The sequence below is a fragment of the Lucilia cuprina genome, chromosome 3, assembly GCF_022045245.1.
Source record: "Lucilia cuprina isolate Lc7/37 chromosome 3, ASM2204524v1, whole genome shotgun sequence".
NCBI lineage: Eukaryota > Metazoa > Arthropoda > Insecta > Diptera > Calliphoridae > Lucilia > Lucilia cuprina.
In genome coordinates this window covers 24,736,590-24,757,740 of record NC_060951.1, presented here as the reverse complement: position 1 = coordinate 24,757,740, position 21,151 = coordinate 24,736,590, and the positions used below count along the sequence as shown (strand labels likewise).

At 31.8% G+C, this 21,151-nt stretch overlaps 3 protein-coding genes across 4 annotated transcripts in view; 2 read left to right on the top strand and 1 right to left on the bottom strand.

Moving 5' to 3' along the window:
* Nucleotides 1-21,151, bottom strand: part of LOC111690380 (tRNA dimethylallyltransferase) — a 161,491-nt gene that overhangs the window by 124,332 nt on the left and 16,008 nt on the right. For both annotated transcript variants that reach the window (XM_023452849.2, XM_046946373.1), the window contains exon 3: nucleotides 106-360. In XM_023452849.2, the coding sequence (XP_023308617.2) occupies nucleotides 106-360 (255 nt within the window). The remainder of the gene's footprint in view (nucleotides 1-105; nucleotides 361-21,151) is intronic.
* LOC111690362 lies at nucleotides 6,842-7,699 on the top strand. Its single transcript, XM_023452832.2, has one exon. The coding sequence runs from the start codon at nucleotides 6,963-6,965 to the stop codon at nucleotides 7,551-7,553; it is 591 nt and encodes a 196-aa protein (XP_023308600.1). The 5' UTR covers nucleotides 6,842-6,962; the 3' UTR covers nucleotides 7,554-7,699.
* LOC111690361 lies at nucleotides 7,676-8,429 on the top strand. The gene has a single exon (XM_023452831.2). The coding sequence runs from the start codon at nucleotides 7,750-7,752 to the stop codon at nucleotides 8,377-8,379; it is 630 nt and encodes a 209-aa protein (XP_023308599.2). The 5' UTR covers nucleotides 7,676-7,749; the 3' UTR covers nucleotides 8,380-8,429.

The following is a 21,151-nucleotide window of genomic DNA, read 5'->3' as shown; positions in this document are numbered from 1 at the left end:
TTGTGTAAAACTTTAAAACTGTAAGGCATGATACCAAACATGATAATAGAGTGGAGTTTTTTTTATTCTTTAATAAAATAAAACTAAAAAAATATAAATACATACATTTTCCACATTCCCTGACACTGTGGCAACAATGTCATCAGCATCGTCATTAACATTGCCACTAGTGCAGGCTTTTGCTTTATCAGCTAGAGTTGATGGTGGTGGTGGTGTTGCTGATGCTGGCAACTTACTTAAGTTTTCATTACTGCTGCAATCTGTGGGACTTACCAGGATGTCCCACAATAGGGATTCTATATAATAGTTGGTACCACCCACTACTATAGGGCTCTTGCCTTGAGCTAAAAGATTTTCTAGCTAAAGTTTTTTTTTTGTAAGTTAAGGTTTCTTTGGCCATTTTAGTATTTTGTAAATTATTAAAAATTAGTTCTATTATTAAATTTTAAATTAAACATTTTTAGCACGTTTTTAAAGGTTGTATTGGAACACAGGAAGTTTTAACATTTTATTTCTTTTTGGGTTTTTGGCCATTTAAATGGCCACTAGTTCGAGTAATTTATGAGACGCTTGTATTCGGATTTAAAATGCAGAACACGTTTTTAGGCATATATTCAGTTTTTTTTGTTGTTAAATATGTTGTTCATGTAAAACATATTTAATATTTGTTAACAAAAAAAAAAAAAACTTGAATATTATAATTAATTAAGTAAATTTTGAATAAATTGTAATTTAATACTTTAACTACTTGGAATAGAACGGATCATTAGTAAGAATTATAAATCGTAATGTAGAACAACCTGTAAGTACAGGTGCGGATCCTGCTCTATCATTTGGGGGATGGAGGGATTTTTTTCTTATTTACTTTTTTTCTTTTTTTTTAATTTTTCTATTTTCTATGAAAATTCGATGGATCCGCGCCTGTGTTAGGAATAGGAGATTTTTTTCTTATTTTGAGCCAAAAAGTTGTATAACCCAGCATTGAGTACTTATAACCCCGCATTGAGTACTTACTTACATAATTACTTACTTTTCAATGTACAGTACTTACTTTCTAAATTACTTTAAAGTTCTCTAAGAGGTTTTATTAGCAATTTAAATTCATTATATTTCTATGTAAGTTTTTCAAATACAAGTCGAATTTTCTGTCCAGACATGAAATCATAAAATCAACAATTCAGTCTTAACAGATGTTGTTTGCAGAACTAAAACCTTAAACAACACTTAGAGAAATCTAAAGATCATAAACGATCGCAATCATTTGTGATCGAGAAGTCTTTTACCATCAATTAAGTAAAATTTCCTTATTACTATTTTATTATAATAGTCTTCTCCAAATGTATATATTAAACACAAAAAATTCTTAGTTCTTAAAAGTTCATTTTCAAAAATGGGTTAATTGTATATTCTTCCAATGAAATCGAAATTTTTTTCAAAGACCTATATGTAAAACCTACACACATACAAAAACTTTATAAATAATTTATCAATACACCATCATAAAATCAATCATCAAATTAAATATTTCAACCAGGTTCAGTTTTTTCAGTTCGTTTGTCTAACTAATTCAACACAACACCAACAAAAAAAAACCCTTCAAATCAGACACTCAGCTCTGCTCAATTTAAAATCAGTCAATTTTTTTTTTTTTTTTTTTGAAGACTAAGAAAAAAATGCGTACACGCATTTATTTTAGCATAATTTTCCATATTTAATAGTTGTTCGTTCATACGATTAACTAAAGAATAAGAAAAAAACGTCTATAATATTATTTGTATATAAATTTCTTAATTAAAGTCTTTTTTTGGGTTTGTGTATTTCGTTTGAGTATTCAATTAATTTTCTTATAATTTATTTACAAAATCTATTTGGACAATTAAGTATACAAGACGACAAGTTTGTAGAAGAATGTGAATAGAGGCCTATATAGTCATATATAGTTTATTTAGTGGAAGCAAACATTTACTTTTAAAACTACAGCTAGGGTGAGAGAAAGAGCACAGAAATTTAATGGTCATTTGATTTGATGATATGTAAAAAAAATTAAATATTTTTCTTAAAATAACATTATTCGAATGGGATAATATTAAATGGCATTTTCAGTTAGTTAATAAATATAAGGCAGTTCGAATGGAAACGAAATCGAAGGACCGATTTTCCTTAATATTGTTCCAACAATGTTCTGGTATAATAACGCTACAAAATATAGATCAAATATTTCTCTATCCTTATCATATGCTGTTCAGTCGTAGTGCTGCATGTCCGGTTTGGATACAAAACATCCAACTAAACATAGACTTGCACCTAAGAAGAAGACTTCTTGTGGGAGCTAAATTTTTTTGGTCATACACACTGTTCCATTGTACTAAGTTGGATTTTCTTGCCTATTCTTTTTGAGGAATAACTTTCTCAATTTCCTGCGCTAAGTAGGAATTGAATTATTATTATCACCTTCTAGGCCTGGATCCATTCCATTTTACAGATTTCGTAATAACACGGACTTTCGCCTGGAAGATGGTATTACATCATAGATCCAATAAGATAAGCCCTTTAGAGATTGGGGCAATAAGACGCAATATGAATGAATCGCTAAATCACGACTTCGAATTTAACGCCCACAAGACTCAATGTTGTTTTTTAACACATAAACGTATGGCAGATAATGTTGGTTCATCTATATTTATGGGTGGTGTTAATATTAAGGAATCAGAAACTCTTGTTGTTCTGGGCAAGAAGATACAGTGCGATGTCTGATGGACTAAACACATTTTCCAAGTTTCGAAAGAAGCATTCAAGGGTCTCGGTTTTTTGAAACGGTGTAAGACATAATTCACTCATCTGAATTTCTTTCTATTTACACCACTTATATCCGAACGAAAATGGAGTACAACTCCCATGTATGGGCCTCAGCTTCAAAGTCTACTCGACCGCTTACAAGACAGGGCGAAAGTACTTATCGGTGACAGTAAGGTATCCAACTCTATTGATTCACTGGAGCACCGTCGCAACATGGGGTGTATTTCACTGTTCTATAGATACTATAATGGAATGTGTTCCTCTGAAATTAGGGAACTCGTTCCTGATACCAGTATATTTTTACGTAGCACAAGACTGTATGTGGAACAAACTTTCTGCAAATGTATTTCCCGTCACTTTCGATGTGAAAAGGTTTAAATCAAATGTCCACAAACACGACTACCCTCCCACAACTGATTTTCCTAGTTTTAGCACAATGCACTGCATGAGTAGGGATCATCCCCTGAGTGCTGGTCCAAAAAAAAAAAAATAAATAAATGCTCTTATGATCTGCAATACCAGATGAAGCATAGAAAATCAGCTTCTTGTTTTCTGCATTCAGATGATAGTATCCAAAGAAATTCTTAACGATATGTCTGTCCGCAAATGTCAAATTTTAAAAAAATATAACTTATTCCTAGCCTTATATAAAGACTTTTTAAGAAAATGAGTTAAATATCTACAATTATACAGAAAAAGAAAATGAGTTAAATATCCACAATTGTATAACTAGATCCATACACCAAATTGTATAATGATCGGTTCACATTTCCCCTTAGGCTCGAATAAGAGCCTCTTTTAAACCTTTCACGCACAAAACTAAACCGTTGTACTTTTAATGGATTTGACTTTACCAAACACTTTATTTTGACGTATATCGATCACTTTTGATGAAAAATGCAAAAAGTGTTTTCGAAGGATATTATCCTTTTTGGCATGTAGTGACATAAATTGTTTAAAAAATACGTATTTTTCTTTGGAAATAACCATTTACTGTAGCTGTGAACTCAAAATAACGCTCTAAATAGATACAATTTTTAAAAATAATTTTGGGACACCGGTGTCCCGTATACGTTAAAGAGTTAAAATATTACATATTTTATAGTACCAACCTGCTATTTAGTTAAACATAGTTGCCTATAATTAAGTCACTTCTACTAAGTCTGTCTTTCTATCTGTCCAAAGAAATACATACAGACATACATATCTACACGTGTATATGCCAATATCTTTTAAATCGTTGTATAAACTTTATTATGTCTTGTTTAAATTTATATTGAATTTGATTTATATTTGACATCAAAATATGTGAGTGTAACTAAAACACACCACTGTGTGTGTACCTTTTCTATTATATACATAGTTTTGACAGTTATTATGTCATTTACAAGTTGTCACTAATAGAAGTTGTTGTTGTAAGTATAGCTATTAAACATTTTTTTTCAAACTCCCATTCATTTTCTTGGTATCAATTTATAGTTTATTTCAAGTTTGGTTGTGTTAGGTGAGTGATATGGCTAGTTAGGTTTTGATTTTTTTTTAGTTTTTATACCCTACACCACCATAGTGGGGAGGGTATTATGCGTTTGTGCTGAAGTTTGTAACACCCAAAAATATTGGTCTTAGACCCACCTTAAAGTATACCAATCGCCTCAGAATCACTTTCTGAGTCGATTTAGCTATGTCCGTCTGTCCGTCCGTCTGTCTGTGTGTCCATGTAAACCTTGTGTGCACGCTACAGGTTGCAATTTTGAAGATAATTTGATGAAATTTGACACATACTCTTTTTATTGTTCAAGAACTATCGCTATTGAAAATGGTTGAAATCAGTCCATTATTTCTCCTAGCCCCCATACAACCGTACCCCACGAATCGGGCCTTTAAGCTCTTAAGTACGTTAAATGTTTTATAATGACAACAAAAATCAGCAAAATTTAGTTTTATAGAACAATAAATGACAATACTATTTTTTATTGTGATCGGGCCTCATTTGACCCTAGCCCCCATACAGACTCCCCTTCAGAAAATGACTTGAAGGTCAAAATTAACTTATAATTACTTATAAAACGATTAAAATCTATATAAATGACTTTGTAGTAGACGTTAATTCATCTACCAAAATTTATAAGGATAGGCCCATATTTACCCCTTCTCCCCTATGAGCCCTCTTGTAGAAAATCTAGTTTTTTGTCAACAATAAGTAAAAATATTAGACAATAAAACAAATTAAATGCTTTATTAAAAAAAAAATTCAAAATTTTAACATACTGACATACTGATGTAGGGTATCATATGGTCGGCAATGTTCGACTATAAATTCATACTTGTTACTAATAATTTTGCTGCTTCTTTGGTTGTTGGCTGTGTTGTTGTAAGATGTCGTAACGAAAATGTTGGTTAAAATAAACGCTAAGTAAGAAAAATACCTGTCGTTATTAAATTAAACATTACACGTGACAATATGTTATTAATACATAGTTGTGGAATAAAATACCAAAATACTTACAAGAAAAGGAGGGACCCAAATGACAGTTTTTAAATAATTAAAATAGTTATTAGGAAGAAAAGCTAGTACATGTTCAGACTATAATATCTATAAGTATACTCATGTATTAAAAGTTGTTCAAAATTTGTAAAAACTATTTACTTTTTTAATATATTTAAAGAAAAACCTCCAGTGGTCCTTGTGTAAATGGCACCAATTTCTCCATAATTTGTATCACATGTTTGATTCCCGAGAGTACAAAAAGTTACTTTTAACAAATTTTTTTACTTCTTTGTACCATTTATTTTTCAAGCCATTCAAAATTTAAACTCTGACTATAAAAACAATTCTGTTTTTAAAATACAAATCTGTGTTAAATAAAACAAAATTATAATAAAATTATAAAATTTAAATTTTTAAGAAAATTAACTTTTTAATATAAAAATGCAGCAAATATTCTTACAAATATTTCTTATCAAAATTCTACGAATCATACAATTTGGAATAACATGTCTAGCCACCATTTATACCCCCATCGATCAGTGTATTTATGGTTTCTTTGCCTTTGCTATTGGCTGCACCGATGCCATTCTCCATCTCATGATTTCGCAAAATCTTGAAGCTAAATCAGTGAATGCTGATGAAAAGCAAGCAACTATTAAAACAAATATTCTACTATCGGTTATTGAGTCCATTCATGATTATTTACCCCTGGGTTTAATCAATATGGAACTACATCGTTTATCGTCTCAATATCCACTTTTAAGTTTCGTGTTTTGTTTACCCTTTGGCTTGGATATTCTATCGCGTCTCTTTGATAATGGAACTACTTATGTTGCGGACGAGAAGGTGTTAATGTATTTGAAAAAATTTAATACAATCATTCATTCCATATCGATTGGTTCTCTGGCCAAGCGTGAATTGAATATTTGGTTTATGTGCGTTTGGCTGGCCACACTGATTGTAAGTGGTGGGATATTTTTGGAAGCCTCTTATTTTTATGTGGGAAAATTTATGAAATTAATTGGTTACATTTTTGTATATATTTTTGCATTAATTGGTATTTACGATGATGATTTTTTGAGTCGTTGGGAATGGTTTAATATACATGCAATGGATTATCAATAAATATGTTTATTAAATTTCTTTTCGAATTTGTTTTTAAATTTGTTGTGAAATAATTTTAGTGAGGTAAAAGAACTGAACTAGCTTCGAATTAGAACTAAACTAAAGTTGATGTGGAACAAGAACAGAACTAGAACAGAACCAGAACAGAACTAGAACAGAACTAGAACAGAACTAGAACAGAACTAGAACAGAACTAGAACAGAACTAGAACAGAACTAGAACAGAACTAGAACAGAACTAGAACAGAACTAGAACAGAACTAGAACAGAACTAGAACATAATTAGAACGGAACTAGAACAAAACTAGAACAGATCTAGAACAGAACTAGCACGAAACTGGAACAGAACAGAAAATGATAAGATTATTTCAAACTGCTGGAATTTCATTTTGGCATTAATTATATTTCAAAATAAAAATTTGATAAAAGTATTTAAACACAAACAGAAATTTTCAAAAGACCAAAAAAAAAAAAATAAAATTATCTGTAACCATTAAACTAAATTTTATTTTAACTTCAATTTAACCACGATCTAAATCTACTCTTACAAAATAATGGAGGTGATTTGGCTTTTAAAGAGATTACCCTTTTATGCATTGGCATTAATGGCCAGTTATGCTGCCTACAATATGCCACCGGAAACTAATCCATACGCTTTTGCAGCCTGTGCCGTTGGTATTATCTATGGTGTATTTGGTTTAGTGGGAGGTCAAGAAGTAGCGGATGGTATAGTGAAGGGAGTAGTCGATGATCTTTTGGATTTTGTGCCTCTAGCATTGGTAAACATTGAAATTTTTAAAATGATGGGCAAGCCATATGCTTTTGTTCATGCCTTGTTCATTATACCACTGATACTGGATCTAATTGCCAAATTATTTGGCGAAGAAAGTGATGATGCGGCCACACAAACCCTAAAACATGTTAGCAATTTGGCAAATGTTGTTTCGTTACTTTATCTTTCGTACATGGAAGATAACTATATGTTTGGTTATGTCGCTCTTTCATATTTGGCAGCCCATACGGGCATGGTCATAGGCGGTAGATGTCATGGTTATTTGGTGGATCTTAACTATATCATGAGTTATGTTTTATTCTATTTTACCGCAACGTTAGCGGTGACAGTGCCAAATACACCCAAAGCTTAACAACTTTACTGGAGGTCATTGAAATCAGAAACAAAGCCATGAATTAAATTTCGAAATTATTTTTAAATTAAAAGAAAAAGTCAAAAAAATTTAAAATTTAAAAAAATTCTAAAACTAAAATTAATAAACTATCAATAGAAAATCAATATTTCGGCAAATTTTTCTAAATTTCTGGTTTAATTCCTTTTAACAAAAAATGATAGATACTATTTTGGATACCGTTTTCAATGGTCTGCTTATAGGGACCACCGGTTACTCTATGTTCGCTGTAAATCCTGTGGAGCACCCATTTGCCTTTACCGCTAGTTTTGTTGGATTTTGTCATGGTTGTACGGGCATTTATACGCGTTTCTTTGATAGTTCTTGCGGCGCTGAAGTTTCTGAAGGAAAATGTACGAATCGTGTTAAGAAACTAACTAGCAGTTGCATGGAAATTATAACTGTTCCCTTAGCTAATATGGATCTCTATAGAAGTTCTCAGCAGAGTAGTGCTTTAGCTTTGGGTCATGGTTTATTTATTATACCATTGGCTTTTGATTTGACTTTCAAATTCTTTGCTACGGAAGGAGATGAGGGTGAATCTACTGCAATTTTAAAAGACCTTACTGTATTGGGGAATATTGTTTCTCTATTGTTCTTCGCGGTAAACGAAAATAATCTTCCAGCAGGTATTATGTCTTTATCAGCATTTTTTTCCTACTCGGGCTCAATGGTCATGGAGTATATGTTGAATGGAACTGAGGAGAAGTCTACTTTAGCAGGCTATGCATTATTCTTTGCTTGTATGTCTTCAGCTCTAAGCGCTGGGGGTGAAGTAGCGACATGAAAAAATTTCATAATTTTGGAATCCACTATTCAGACAAATAAAAATTGAAAAAAAAACAATTATTCTTATATAATTTACTATTTATTTATTAAATAAAATATACAGTTAATCAGGTCAAATAGCACAAGTTCCATTACATACGCAAAGGAAAACATTTTCAATTGAAATGAAAAATACCCGACGTTATCAAATCAACAAATGTTATACTGTGTTACCAAAGTGACAACCGTATGTTTTCGAACAGAACGTTGCAGATCGATCTATATGAACATTAGATTGATCGAGAAGATTAGCAAAAAACGTTCTTACATTCTAACCACGCATTTCTTTGCAACTAAATAGCACAACACGATGTCGAGACTCTTTACGTGAAGACTTCTTTTGACGTCCCTATTAGACGGTGGTCGTTTTTATTCACAGAGTTAGCAGTGTACATGGCTTTGCCGGTCCACTAAAGTACTCGAACTATATAATTTCTTATCAAGTTTAGAGGGTGCCCAACTTCAACTGATGCTATGAGGAAAGTTCCAATACTAAAAAAACATTACTCATCATCTAAAACCCCACCTCAGTGCCATCCTTAACTTGTTAAAGCCGCGCAATAACACCACTGAAATGGCGCTGTTGTTTGGGTAACAGCTCGTAGGCACGTAATTCGTAGAACTGATATGTCTTATTTCAGTGAGTACAAGGACCTACAGTGTTAAGTTGAGTATGTTTTAGAGTAAACTCCAACACAATAAAGCATGAAGGATAAACACCTATAAATTACAGATTAAGGTATACCTAGCTTAACCAACCATCAATTCCAGTATTATAGCGCAATTGCAACACAGAATCCCCCAACACAATCTACCCTGTACCGTTCTCGAATCTAGGAACAGTAATAGAAACTTATTCGGAAAATTAAAATTTCATTGTACATCATTCCTATAGCTAGCCTCAACTAACTGTCTAGTCAGAACAAAGTGCTGCAGGCAGTCAGAATCAGATTTTCTAAAGCTTCAGTAAGACTTCATGTCAAATCATTCCAAGGAAATATCGAGAATACATTTGATCAGTCCCTGTATACTAGAATTATTGCAATAACACCAATATTTGGGAAAATCAACAAATTAACATGCCCCAGGGGGCACTCCAGAGTAGTGCAGAATATAAGTTATCTTTTTCCATCTTTATTACGATAACTACTTCAAAAGTCATTAAATGGAAGCTTAATGTGTTTTGCTTGTGCTCCAAACAACCGTGAACACATATAACTGGAAAACAAATCGAGTATAATTAAGGTCATTACCTTAAAAATTATCTAATAATGTGCATAATAACTCAATTTGATACTTATGAAAATACTATATAATATAAACGCAGTTCTAACTCAAATTGATATTTTAAAGCTAAGTTGAAGGACCTTATAGTTCAACAATCTCCATAAGCCTAACAGAAAAAAACAAAGATGATTTTTTAAATAAATGATATTTTCATTGAGACAGCTTCATACATCAGAAAAGACCATTCCTTTTGTTTGCCTTCAAACAGAGGATTAACAGCAAATCCATTTGTGAAAACATTATCATTAGCTAAAATAAACCACGAATCATGTTATAATATTAAATTTTATGAGCTTTAAATGATCATTATACCCCCAAAAAAGCCCCAAAAAGTACGAACAACGAAATGGAGTGACATCAACAAAAAATAAATGAATGGCATGACATCAAAACAAATCAACAATTAGTTGTGATTAGGGTTTCGCCAACCACAACTGCAGCCCTGCAACCGAAATTTAAAAAAAAAAAAATAATCCCGAAAACTTATGGAGGATTTTAAGTCAACATGGTATTTTTTGCACTAAAATGATCTTAATGATTTTTTCGAAAAAGTTTTAAATTTTCTGTTTAATTTATATTAATTGCAAGATACAGTTTTTTCGGTATTATTTGTTGCATTGAGCTTCATCAGTCCTACATGTTAAATATGATAATACAATGTTATTTTTATGGTGATTTGTTGAGCTTTTATCCATTTTTATATTGTTTACATGATGATGACGATGTTCCTCTTAATTTCAGTCCTCCAAAACCATTGACGCATAACTAGCGGGGTGTTTGACGGGGACTGATTTGTTTATTTAGTTGTTGTCGTCTGACTGGCATAACCGAGTATGGAAACATATGAGAACAAAATAAAAACAAACATCCACAAAAACAGGGATATCAAAAAATGCTCATTTTGGAGTGAGCGGTGACGGTGTGGTGTTGAGTTTTATGTTATTGACCGTTTTGTTTGAAAAGCCAACGAATTCTTTGAATGAAACCAAGGTTAAGCGGGAGTTTAAAAAGATAAATATTTTTGTTTATTTTGTTATTTTGAGAAACTCATGAGTCATGCTCTGATCTTTTGCTTTAAAATCACGTATTATTTTGCACTGTTTGTTGAGCCACTGCGACAGGCGCAAACATAAGAGAAGTGATCGATGGCAATAGTATTTTCGAAATATCATGAATTTTAATTGCATATTATGGTTTTCATGGAATATTGAGATCCAGCGTAGAAGACAGTTCTTGAATGAACAAAGATCATTATTCTTGAATGAACAAAGATCTTAAAAAATATTATATTAATAGCTGGTTTAATATCCTTTTGTAAGTAAGAAGATATTTGTGGCTTAAAGATTTTAATGGTAATATTTTAAACAAATTCGTGGGAAGCTAATGTTAGTTCAAAGATTGTTATAGGAAAAAGTGTAGAATGTAGGATAAGTTCAGTGCTGTTGCGGAGACAACCTCAGAGTAGGGTTCTATAGTTGAAACGAAAAGTCGACTTTTTCATTTAGTTAAAAGTCGACTTTTTGCATTTTATGAAAAGTCGACTTTTCGACCTTTTTCATTTAATTAAAATTCGACTTTTAGACTTTTCGACTATAAGTATTTCATAAATAGTCGACTTTTCGACTTTTTCTGATTTTTTCCGACTTTTCGATTTTTTTACTATTTTTGACTTCTTTCGACTCTTTTCCGACTATTTTTTTTTACTTTTTTCGAGTTTTTCCGACTATTTTAGAGTTTTTGACTTTTTTTCCACTTTTTTAAAATTTTCGACTATTTTTGACTTGTTTTTACAATTTTCGAATTTTTCCGACTTCGATTTTTTTGACTTTTCGATTTTTTCCACATTTTTTATTATTTTCGACTTTTTTTCGACTATTATTTAACATTTTTCGAGTTTTTCCGACTATTTTACAATTTTCGACTTTTTTCGACTTTTCGATCTTTTTTGACTTTTTACGACTTTCTTCGACTTTTTTTTGACATTATTCGACATTATTCGACTTTTTTCGACTTATCGGCCATTTTCGACTTATCGACTTTTATTAACAATGTCGACTTTTCGACTATTTTCACAGACGATATTCGATTTATCGACCTTTTTGGAACAAAATATTCGACTTCGACTTATAGACTTTTTTCAACAAAAAGTCGATTGATAGAACCCTACCTTAGAGGAGTAACTGTGGAGTGTTGGAAATGAGTATATAATTCGAGATGTTTGTAGGGATGTTTAGGATCACACATCCGGGTATGTTTTGGGTTTACTCTATCCATACCAGATTTGCCACAATGAGTTCTTGGTAACATGTCTTCAGCTTCTAATTTCGGTCTACCGATTATTATTTTTGGCCGAATCAACAGGGGCTATCTCTTCTGCGTGGTTGCAAACGAAATTTATGTTTTCGCAGTAACAAAGGTCAGAAATTAGATAGCTCGAGTACTTGAGAATAGTTCTTAAGCATGGACCTGCAAAACCATGTACAAAAATTGCCACCGGTGTATAAGACACACAAACGTCAATAGAGCACAACGTCAGTCACATCGATCAATAAAATAATATATATAAACTTGAGCAAAGTTCTTGAACATGGACCTGCAAAACCATGTACAAAAATTGCCACCGGTGTATAAGACACACAAACGTCAATAAAGCACAACGTCAGTTCAATATTTCTAGTATTTCACAATTATTTACCATCTACTTCCATAGACAAAGCATTAAACCCATAGCCATTTCTAATTGGGAATACACAGAAGTAAATGTACTTTTCATTCGATTTTGACCCTGAACTTGTGTAGACTTTCAGTGATTGTGTATGATCAACTCATTTAAAATACTTAAACAAAATTTAAAACAACTGTAGACAGTTTCAATCAAATGTAATCTGCCTGCTTAAAATAAAATAATGCAAAATATATTTTGTTTTTTTTTTCTCCTACTCTTTGCTTCTATTTATTTAAGTTTTGGTGTGGGCAACACTTTGGTCAATGATCTCCATGATGTGTTAGACAGATACCAGACCCTCTTTATTAATAATTAATCTTGTATTATTAAATAGGAAGACAATTATTGTTCCATAACGTACCGGGTAAAATGCAGCTTAATTTATTTTTTTTTATATTAAAATACCGGCGTACGAGTACAATTCATACAAATAAATAAATACTACTCATACTGGGGAATTGGTTTCAAATTGCATGATCAAGATCATTGAGGGAAACGATAAAAAACAAAAAAAAACTCCGCGCTTTGTCTGTCTATGAAATGTAAACAATGAAATGAAAACAAAACACATTAATGAACAAGAGAAGTGAAGAGGTAGTGAAGTAGAGCCGGCGTAGAAAGAAGAGCAGACATGGATAAAAAACAAAATGCAAAAAGAATAAAACCAAGCAAATAACAACAATACTAAATCAAAATATAAACAAAGAAAAAAAAAGAATCACTCTCCTTGAAATAACATTTCAAAAGCTCAGTTAAGCAGTCTCAATTAAACAAAAGCCAGTGAAAAGAAAACCATATAATGCACGCGATCCGATATAAACAAAAGTAGGAAAGCAATTACATAAGGTACTTGATATAGATCTTAGAAATATACCGAACTTGTATGTCGAAGAAATAGCCAACCGAATCCGGCGCAACATCTTTCCAGCGCTCGTTTACATTACAGGAGATCGTGCGTTGCTAGAAGATTAGTTTGATTATTGAATTGGATCTATCAAATATTCTAGCGATTGAACGAAAAAAGCATTGAAGATAACAGATCGTTAGTTAATTCAGTCAATTCAAAATCAAGAATTTCAGATACATCAAATCTCATATCATATAAATATATAGACAATCAATGTCGAGAGTTTTTTTACGTGAATACCAACCTGGTATGATGCCCTACCCCACGGTGGTCTTTTTTCACCCACTGGGTAGACTGGACAACGGTCTACCATCGCCCCTTTATCCTTCAATGAAAAACTCTGACCATTGGATGGCCCCTGTTGATTAGGCAACAGCACCTAGAGACGTAACCGGTGGACCGAAGTACGAATCCATCAATTATTCTTACTCACAGGAACACACTGTGGTAATTCTAATATGAACAGAGTATACTCTGAACATATCTGGACAAGGAAGGAAAATTCAATGGTATCATTTTTATATGATACCTTTCCATCTTCATACAACCCAGTACACATCTCATTCATACGACACATTCATGAGAGAAAAACATACGACACATTCATGAGAGAAAAACATACGACACATTCATTATAGGTACACGGCTGGCGTGAGGCCCGCCTTGCCTCACATTCATCCCGTACAATTAATACCAATTCATTTCCAACGCTTAGTCCCACAGTCAATACTCTGTGGGGTATCTGTTGTTTCGGCAACAGCACCGAACTTATCTCGAAATATTGACTTCACCTTACATCAATCTTTTAACCGCCACTTACTCTTCCCGCGAATTTGGGTTTAAACCACAGTCAACACTACGTGGATCCCGAAGGATTTTCAACTAACTTACCAGCCAGGACATAGTCCTGCGGGCAACTGGCCACCCGTAGTACCACATTATGCGGTGCTCTGGTCTGACCTATTTTCAATCTATGCTAGGACTAAGCCAGGCAGTAGACTGGAACCAAGTTTTTAGTCTAGACTAGAGGTATTGGTCACTTCTTTATACCCCGGGATTGCCATAACACCAAGGTGGAGGCTTCAACAAGGTAACGTGTCCCGGGATGAATATAGGAAATATGAAATTTTAATTAATATTCATGTAAGTTGAGATTGCACTTCCAAGTCCGCCTTCGTAGACTAAAATAAAAAACCAAAACATATAAGGAATCGCCTAGTAAATACATGAACTACGTTAAACTACTACAAATGAGATGAGTAGTGACGTAAGTAACGAAAAATGAAATTATAAATACAAATACATCTGTGTGTATTCTACAAAAAAGCTTAAATAAGTGATCGCGTTTTGCCTTTTACATTCGCACAGACAATGTTCCTAATTTGATATACATACATATGTATGTACATATGTATATGTGCATACATAAGTACATGCAAACTTGTATAGACTACTAGTCAGCCAGCCAGACATGGAAGCATTCAGTCAGTTAAATTTTTTAACAAAACTCAAACAGACATGCATTCAAACACAAACATTTGCACAACAGATGAACAGAGACAAACGTTTTCATATTGGTGGAGAGGGAAAGTTATTCTGAAAGCTGAATCTGAAAGTCCATGGGTTAAGATTTTAGTTCTATAGACATTAGAACTTAAAAATCAGAGTCCATAGCCTCAAAGCATATTATAAATATAGATCGAAACATCAATTTTGAAATTCTTAAAAGTTATTTCTTAAATATTAAAGGCCTGTACAAGTCAACAAAAATTGAGGTCGCACACTATGTTTTTTTAACAAATTATTATTGTCTTGTGCAGATCTTTATTAAATATCTATCCTCTATTAATGAAAGCAACGAAATTACTTTAACTTCACCAATATCAACTAAATGAATGTGTTACTAGAAATGTATAAAAAGAAAAGTAGTAAGAGTGCAATGTCGAATCTTATACACCCACCATATCTATATAGATATTAATATGACCATCAGGATACTCTTCAGAAGAAGGACATTTATTGGAACTTGTGTCAACTAGGCAGAACTAAACTGCATTTGGGGAGTGATAATATTTCTAACAAATCATTTTTGTTAAATATTATGTATTTTGAAAATAAGATGGATCACTTACAGTTATTAAAGTTTCTGAAAAGAAATTTACATGAACGTTTATCGGTACTTAACATTTTCAATATCAACAAAACAAAACAGAGAATAATTGTGGAAGTTTTCAGATATCTAGCTTCTTATATGGGGTCATTTGAATCAAAACAATAATAAAAATTACGACAAATTGCGATACGCCAATACACACCGATGTGAATTGAGCAAATATAATTTTTGATAATGGATATAAAAAACACAAATTTATATTTTCATTCAGTTGTATCTCTTTAGTATTTGTAGTTGTTGTATGTATGTATGTATGTTGATGTCATGTTTAAACGTATGAGTGGATTAGGAAAAAATTACCCGGCAAAAAGTACAAACAACCAAAGTAAAATGGACAACAACATCAAAATCATCATCGCCGCATCACACACAACAACAAACCTTGTCCAAGTTCAACAAACCTGTGAGTCAACATCATGCAAGCAAACAACGATACTAAAACAACAGTATTGCAATAACAAAACAAAAACAATACTAAGAACATTACTAGAAAAGTTGTTGCAGTAGCCGGCAAATTGTAGAGAGCGATCGTCCAGCAAGATCGCTCAGAATCCACACAATATCGACGAGTAAAAATGCGATATATGCTTGTTTGTTATTACTGATCATAATGTTATTTTGGCGGTTAACAACAAAAAAAGATAAACAAAGCAATAACTGCACACTGGTTTAGAGTGAACAAAGTTCTGAACAAGATCGGACCAGCAAAAAACAAAATCATAATTGAAAGAGTTTGAAGGGAAGGTGCCACACATGCGATTGGCAGTGTGGCACCTTCGGTATCGGTACCGAAATACGGTATACCAAAATACGAACCCATCCAATTAAACCTTATATCCATCATCATTTAACCCAGCACTGTTCTAATTTATACGACACATTCATTAAAAAAATGTCAATGCAATCGCTCTAGGTGAGTGCCAAACTCGTTTCCAACTCTAAGTCCCATAGTCACTCCTGATGCAGAAATATTTATCAATCATTTTACCAACATTTTATAAACGTGTGTTTCGATATAAACCACAGCCACAACGTGCTGCCCGAAGGGACCTCTCCAATAACCGATCCAATATTCGTGAATTTTCAGTTCAAATCGTTCCATGGGAAGCCCGAGGTTGCATTTGTCACCACCAGTTTAAAGTCTCGGTACTGGTGGCATCGATTTTTTCCCGGGTTACAACGAAACCTAAATGAGGAAGAGCATCAAGCCATTGGAGGCATGTGACTGTACAATAAATTCCAAGTTCTAAAAGATATTTTTAATATTATAAAAATATCACATTAAAATCCACTGTGCACAGTATGCAGTCGAGTAGAGCACAGTTGCTGCAACAACAACAAGAACATTAAAAAGTGAGCAAAAAAGTATCAGCAAACAGCATGTGAGCAATAACAACAACAGTTAGCATGTATACTTAAAAATTGTTGCTATTTTCGCATATAAATTGTCAGATTTCAATGTTGTTGTTATTGCTGCATTTATTAAGAATCTTTTTTACTTGTTGTTGTTTTATTAACTAGCCGACTTTTTGAATGTTTATTAACGTTTCTCTCGCGTGTGTTTCTCATTTTTGCTTCTTAATGGTTATTGTTTTGTCTGTATGTACGTCTATCCATCCATACGTCCGTCCGTTAGTACGGATATTGCGGTGGTTTTATAGTAGAGTTGTTGTTGTTGTTGTTGTTGCTGCTGTTCTAGTGTTTAACGCCAACCAAACAACATATGCAAAATTAAAAACATTACGAACGCATAGCGACAACGACAACATTCAGGGCGGCGATATAAACAAGACTTCGAAATGTTAAATGTATGATGCGTTTGTTGTGATGTTTGTAGCATCACTATGAAAATATTAGACTCGTTAGACTAGTTTAAATTTATTGAAACAGAAATAAGTATAAATCCGGTATCCTTATTTTAGAAATGAGTTGTATTCTTGTGTAAAATAGATTTTTTTATACTAATTATTGGAAATCCTAAAATGTAAATTTTTACTTTTTTTAATTGTCTAAAATCTTGTTTGTAACAAACGATTACTTAAATCATCACATCCTCTGCTTTCAGGGTAGAACTAAAGTAAATCAAGTTTTTTTTCAGATTTTTGATAGAGTTACCAAACATTTACCAATATTATATATCAAGAATTAAGTGGTTGATCAAAAATGGAGAGAGTTATTATATTCCTGTTATTAAGGTTTTATCCAATAGCTGATACAGTTCGTATTATTAGAATAACTGAAGTACAACACCCCAAGCTATAACTCGAGGAGGTAAATTACTCTTCTTCTTTATCGTTCTTACAGGACTAATAATCAAATTCTAAAAATGTTAAAACTTTTTCGTTATCAGACAAAAAATTAAAAACTTTTATTAAAAATTAGCGATTCCTGAAATATTATAAAACTTTTATTTCCCCAAAACGCAACAATTGCATATCACCTTGACAACCCTACTGCAGAAAGTGTGTGAACAATATTATTCACATTATCGTCGTCATCATCCTTTTAATAAAATCTATAACATATTTTAACGACTAAATATAAATGAAGTATCGTTGACTGAAGCATTTTTTTTCTTTCACCAAGCAGCAAAAAAAGTGCAAATCAAAACCAACAACACGATAAAAAACGCTTTCGATTTTATTTAAAATTCCTTAACCAACTCTTACTGAAGCATTTTTTAACCATTTATGGAAATAAAAACAAAAATAAACAAACCAAAAAATACTTCAGAAAAAAGAAGTACATATTTAAACAGAAACATTTTTTTTGCTTGTACTGACAAATTTTTGTGAGAAGTTAAAATAATAAAACTTTTTGAAACAAAGAAATGAACAACCACGCAAAATAACCGTTAAAACGTTAACTTTATAAATTTTTTAACAAAACAAAAATGAAATAAACGGTTTTTTTCGGAGAAGGGAGTTTGTCTAAAGTATGCGGTTTTAAAAAAGATCTGTTGAATATTAATCTCCAGATAATTTAAGTTTACACTACATCAAATCCGTATAAATACACCTAAGGCACTATCAGGCCTTTTGTACTATCCTCTTCATGGAAAATGTTTGTTAATAAAATCAAAAATCTTATTATAGTATTCACTGAATATATATGCGTCCGATGTACAGGAACTCAGTTTCCTCAGATTAGTAGACATATTTCCTAAGAATTTACCAATTATTGTTCGTAAGAGAAATTTGGTTCTGATTATATTATCTTTCGACATGCAGGAACTTAGTTTTCTCAGTTAGTAGACATATTTCTCAAGAATTTTTCAATCAATGCTCGTAAGAGTTATTTGGATATAATTGCTAGAAAAGTCTGACGATGTTAAACACTGTAAGCGCCATAATTATATCATATCATATTGTAATCCAATTTACTAATTCCATTACTTTTTGAAATACTGCATGAAAAAATTCTGCATTGTAATTAGGTAAACGTTTTTTGTTTCCGGTTCTTCAATAAACACCCGCAGGTCCTCTTTATCATCAAATTTAAAGGATCTGGGAATAGTGTTTCAAAGTTCTAGACATATTCTGTGCCTGGTATGCATTCCAGTATACATTTATGCTGGGTCTTACAACTTTGTCAGTTCTTCAGAGAAGTCAACCAGATTATTTAAGCATAAGTTATAACTGGTCTATGCATATCCAAGTTTCCTTTAGATTAGACTGAATTAAGTGGGTCGCTTGATATTTAGGTAATTGTAATATACAGTATTGTTCGAAACCTAAGCAACTTTTTTTGGCATTGTATACGAAGTGCTATAATTTCTATTTTAATTGATTTATTCAAAATAATATAATTGATAATAATAATAATATTATGTGTCTACATTATACTAACAATAACAAAAGTTTATTTCCATTTCGCTGTGAGTTACAAGAAAATAATAACTGAACTCCATAAATAGCTGTTCGAAACTTAAGCAACTTTTTGATCTTCTTATGAAAATCATTGGACCTTTTGAGTTCCAAACACCTTTTTGAAATAGATTATTTACTAGTGTAGTTCGTAATTAATCCCAAGCGGTATAACGGCTTTTATTAAAGCCGTTATACACGGTTGTCAGATCTTACAACGTTCGGAAAATGTCTAATAATCGTCCGAAAATATCGTCCGAAAATAATCGTTAGAAAATATCGCCAGTCAAAATCTGTAAGTTGACAGTATTATTAGACATTTCTGCACATATTACTGCCAACGTTGTAAGATCTAACAACCGTATATACATAGCATTACAGTAACGAGTTTGAAGTTAACATTAACGTACAATCTTCCAACGCTAATACATGCGAAAACACTTAAGAAGATTTGAATATAATTCCCACCAACCGCTCATAATATTCTTATTAACAAATAAACATTTTACACAAAGGAGTTATGAATATTAAACGAAAATTTAGTCAGAATAAATATTACAATTGCAAATATTAAGGAAATGTTAAAATGTGTAAAAATAAAGTATTGAACCATCAGATCTCCAACACATCTTCTGTGTCTACAAGTTTTTCTTTTTTTTTTTTGAAAAGTGAAATCATTTTACAGAAACACGCACGTATTCAACACTTCATTAACAAACAAACATAAAGAACTTCAAAATCAGCGCCCATAAAAAAAACAAAATCATCATTTAAGGCGACAAATATGCAACATGTTACTTTTTTTATTGACGCGATATTGTGGAAGGTTTTTGTAACGTTATTAATTTTGAACATCTTTTTGTTTTAATGGAGGAAGTGGTATTGAACATATTTTTTTAATAAATATTAAGATTATGGACAATAATCGTTATAATCGTTCTGTTTAAGGTTAAAAACTAATAAAATTCTGACCACAAATTTGAGATTAAAATTGATGTTATTTTAATGGATTTTTTTTAAGAGGAAGTTTTGGAAAATTATTAATGATTTTCTTATTGTAATGATTTCTTGGAAATGTGAAGAACTTCTCATTATTACCTGCTGTTACTGAACGTTTTTGACTTGGATAATAGTTGGTCTGAAGCGATTTAAAGATATTTAGAAATTATTTTAATGTAAAGTAGGTATGTATTACTATAACTACTAGCTTGGACCCAATAATGTACATTCCTATTCGCCGATATGCATTTCAATTATAACATTATTAATATAACACGCGTTATATGATTTGTCAATATTAAATCACTACAAGTTCAAACTATAGTCTTGAAAATGAGATAGAAAATTTCCGTTTTTACATTGAATTTTTCAAAATTTATCCTCATATCGAGATGAATTTTATTTAATTTGCACTGAATGCTTAAGTTTGTAAAGCTTACACTTGAATTGTTTAATATTTAAAGCAAATAATTTGCCAAAAATTAATGTAAATTATATTGAATATCAGTGGTATTGATTGTTTGTTTAAAAAAAAGTTTTAAAATAAATATTGATGCTTTGATTTGTACAAAATAATACCTGGAATTGAATTGAATACAAAGAAAAAATGTGTTAAAATATTAAAGGAGCGAAATAAAATTAATAAAGCAAAAAAATGCAAAAAAATAAAACAAGAGATTTCAGGCTGGTAATTCTCTGAGGAAAAATCTATCTTCTTAAAGTATATTATATATTTAATTTAGAAAAATATTAATTTTATAGCAGATCTGAAGA

What these genes read in the sequence shown, in the direction of transcription:
- LOC111690362 (XM_023452832.2), top strand. Translation starts at nt 6,963, where the DNA reads ATGGAGGTGATTTGGCTTTTAAAGAGATTACCCTTTTATGCATTGGCA.
- LOC111690361 (XM_023452831.2), top strand. Translation starts at nt 7,750, where the DNA reads ATGATAGATACTATTTTGGATACCGTTTTCAATGGTCTGCTTATAGGG.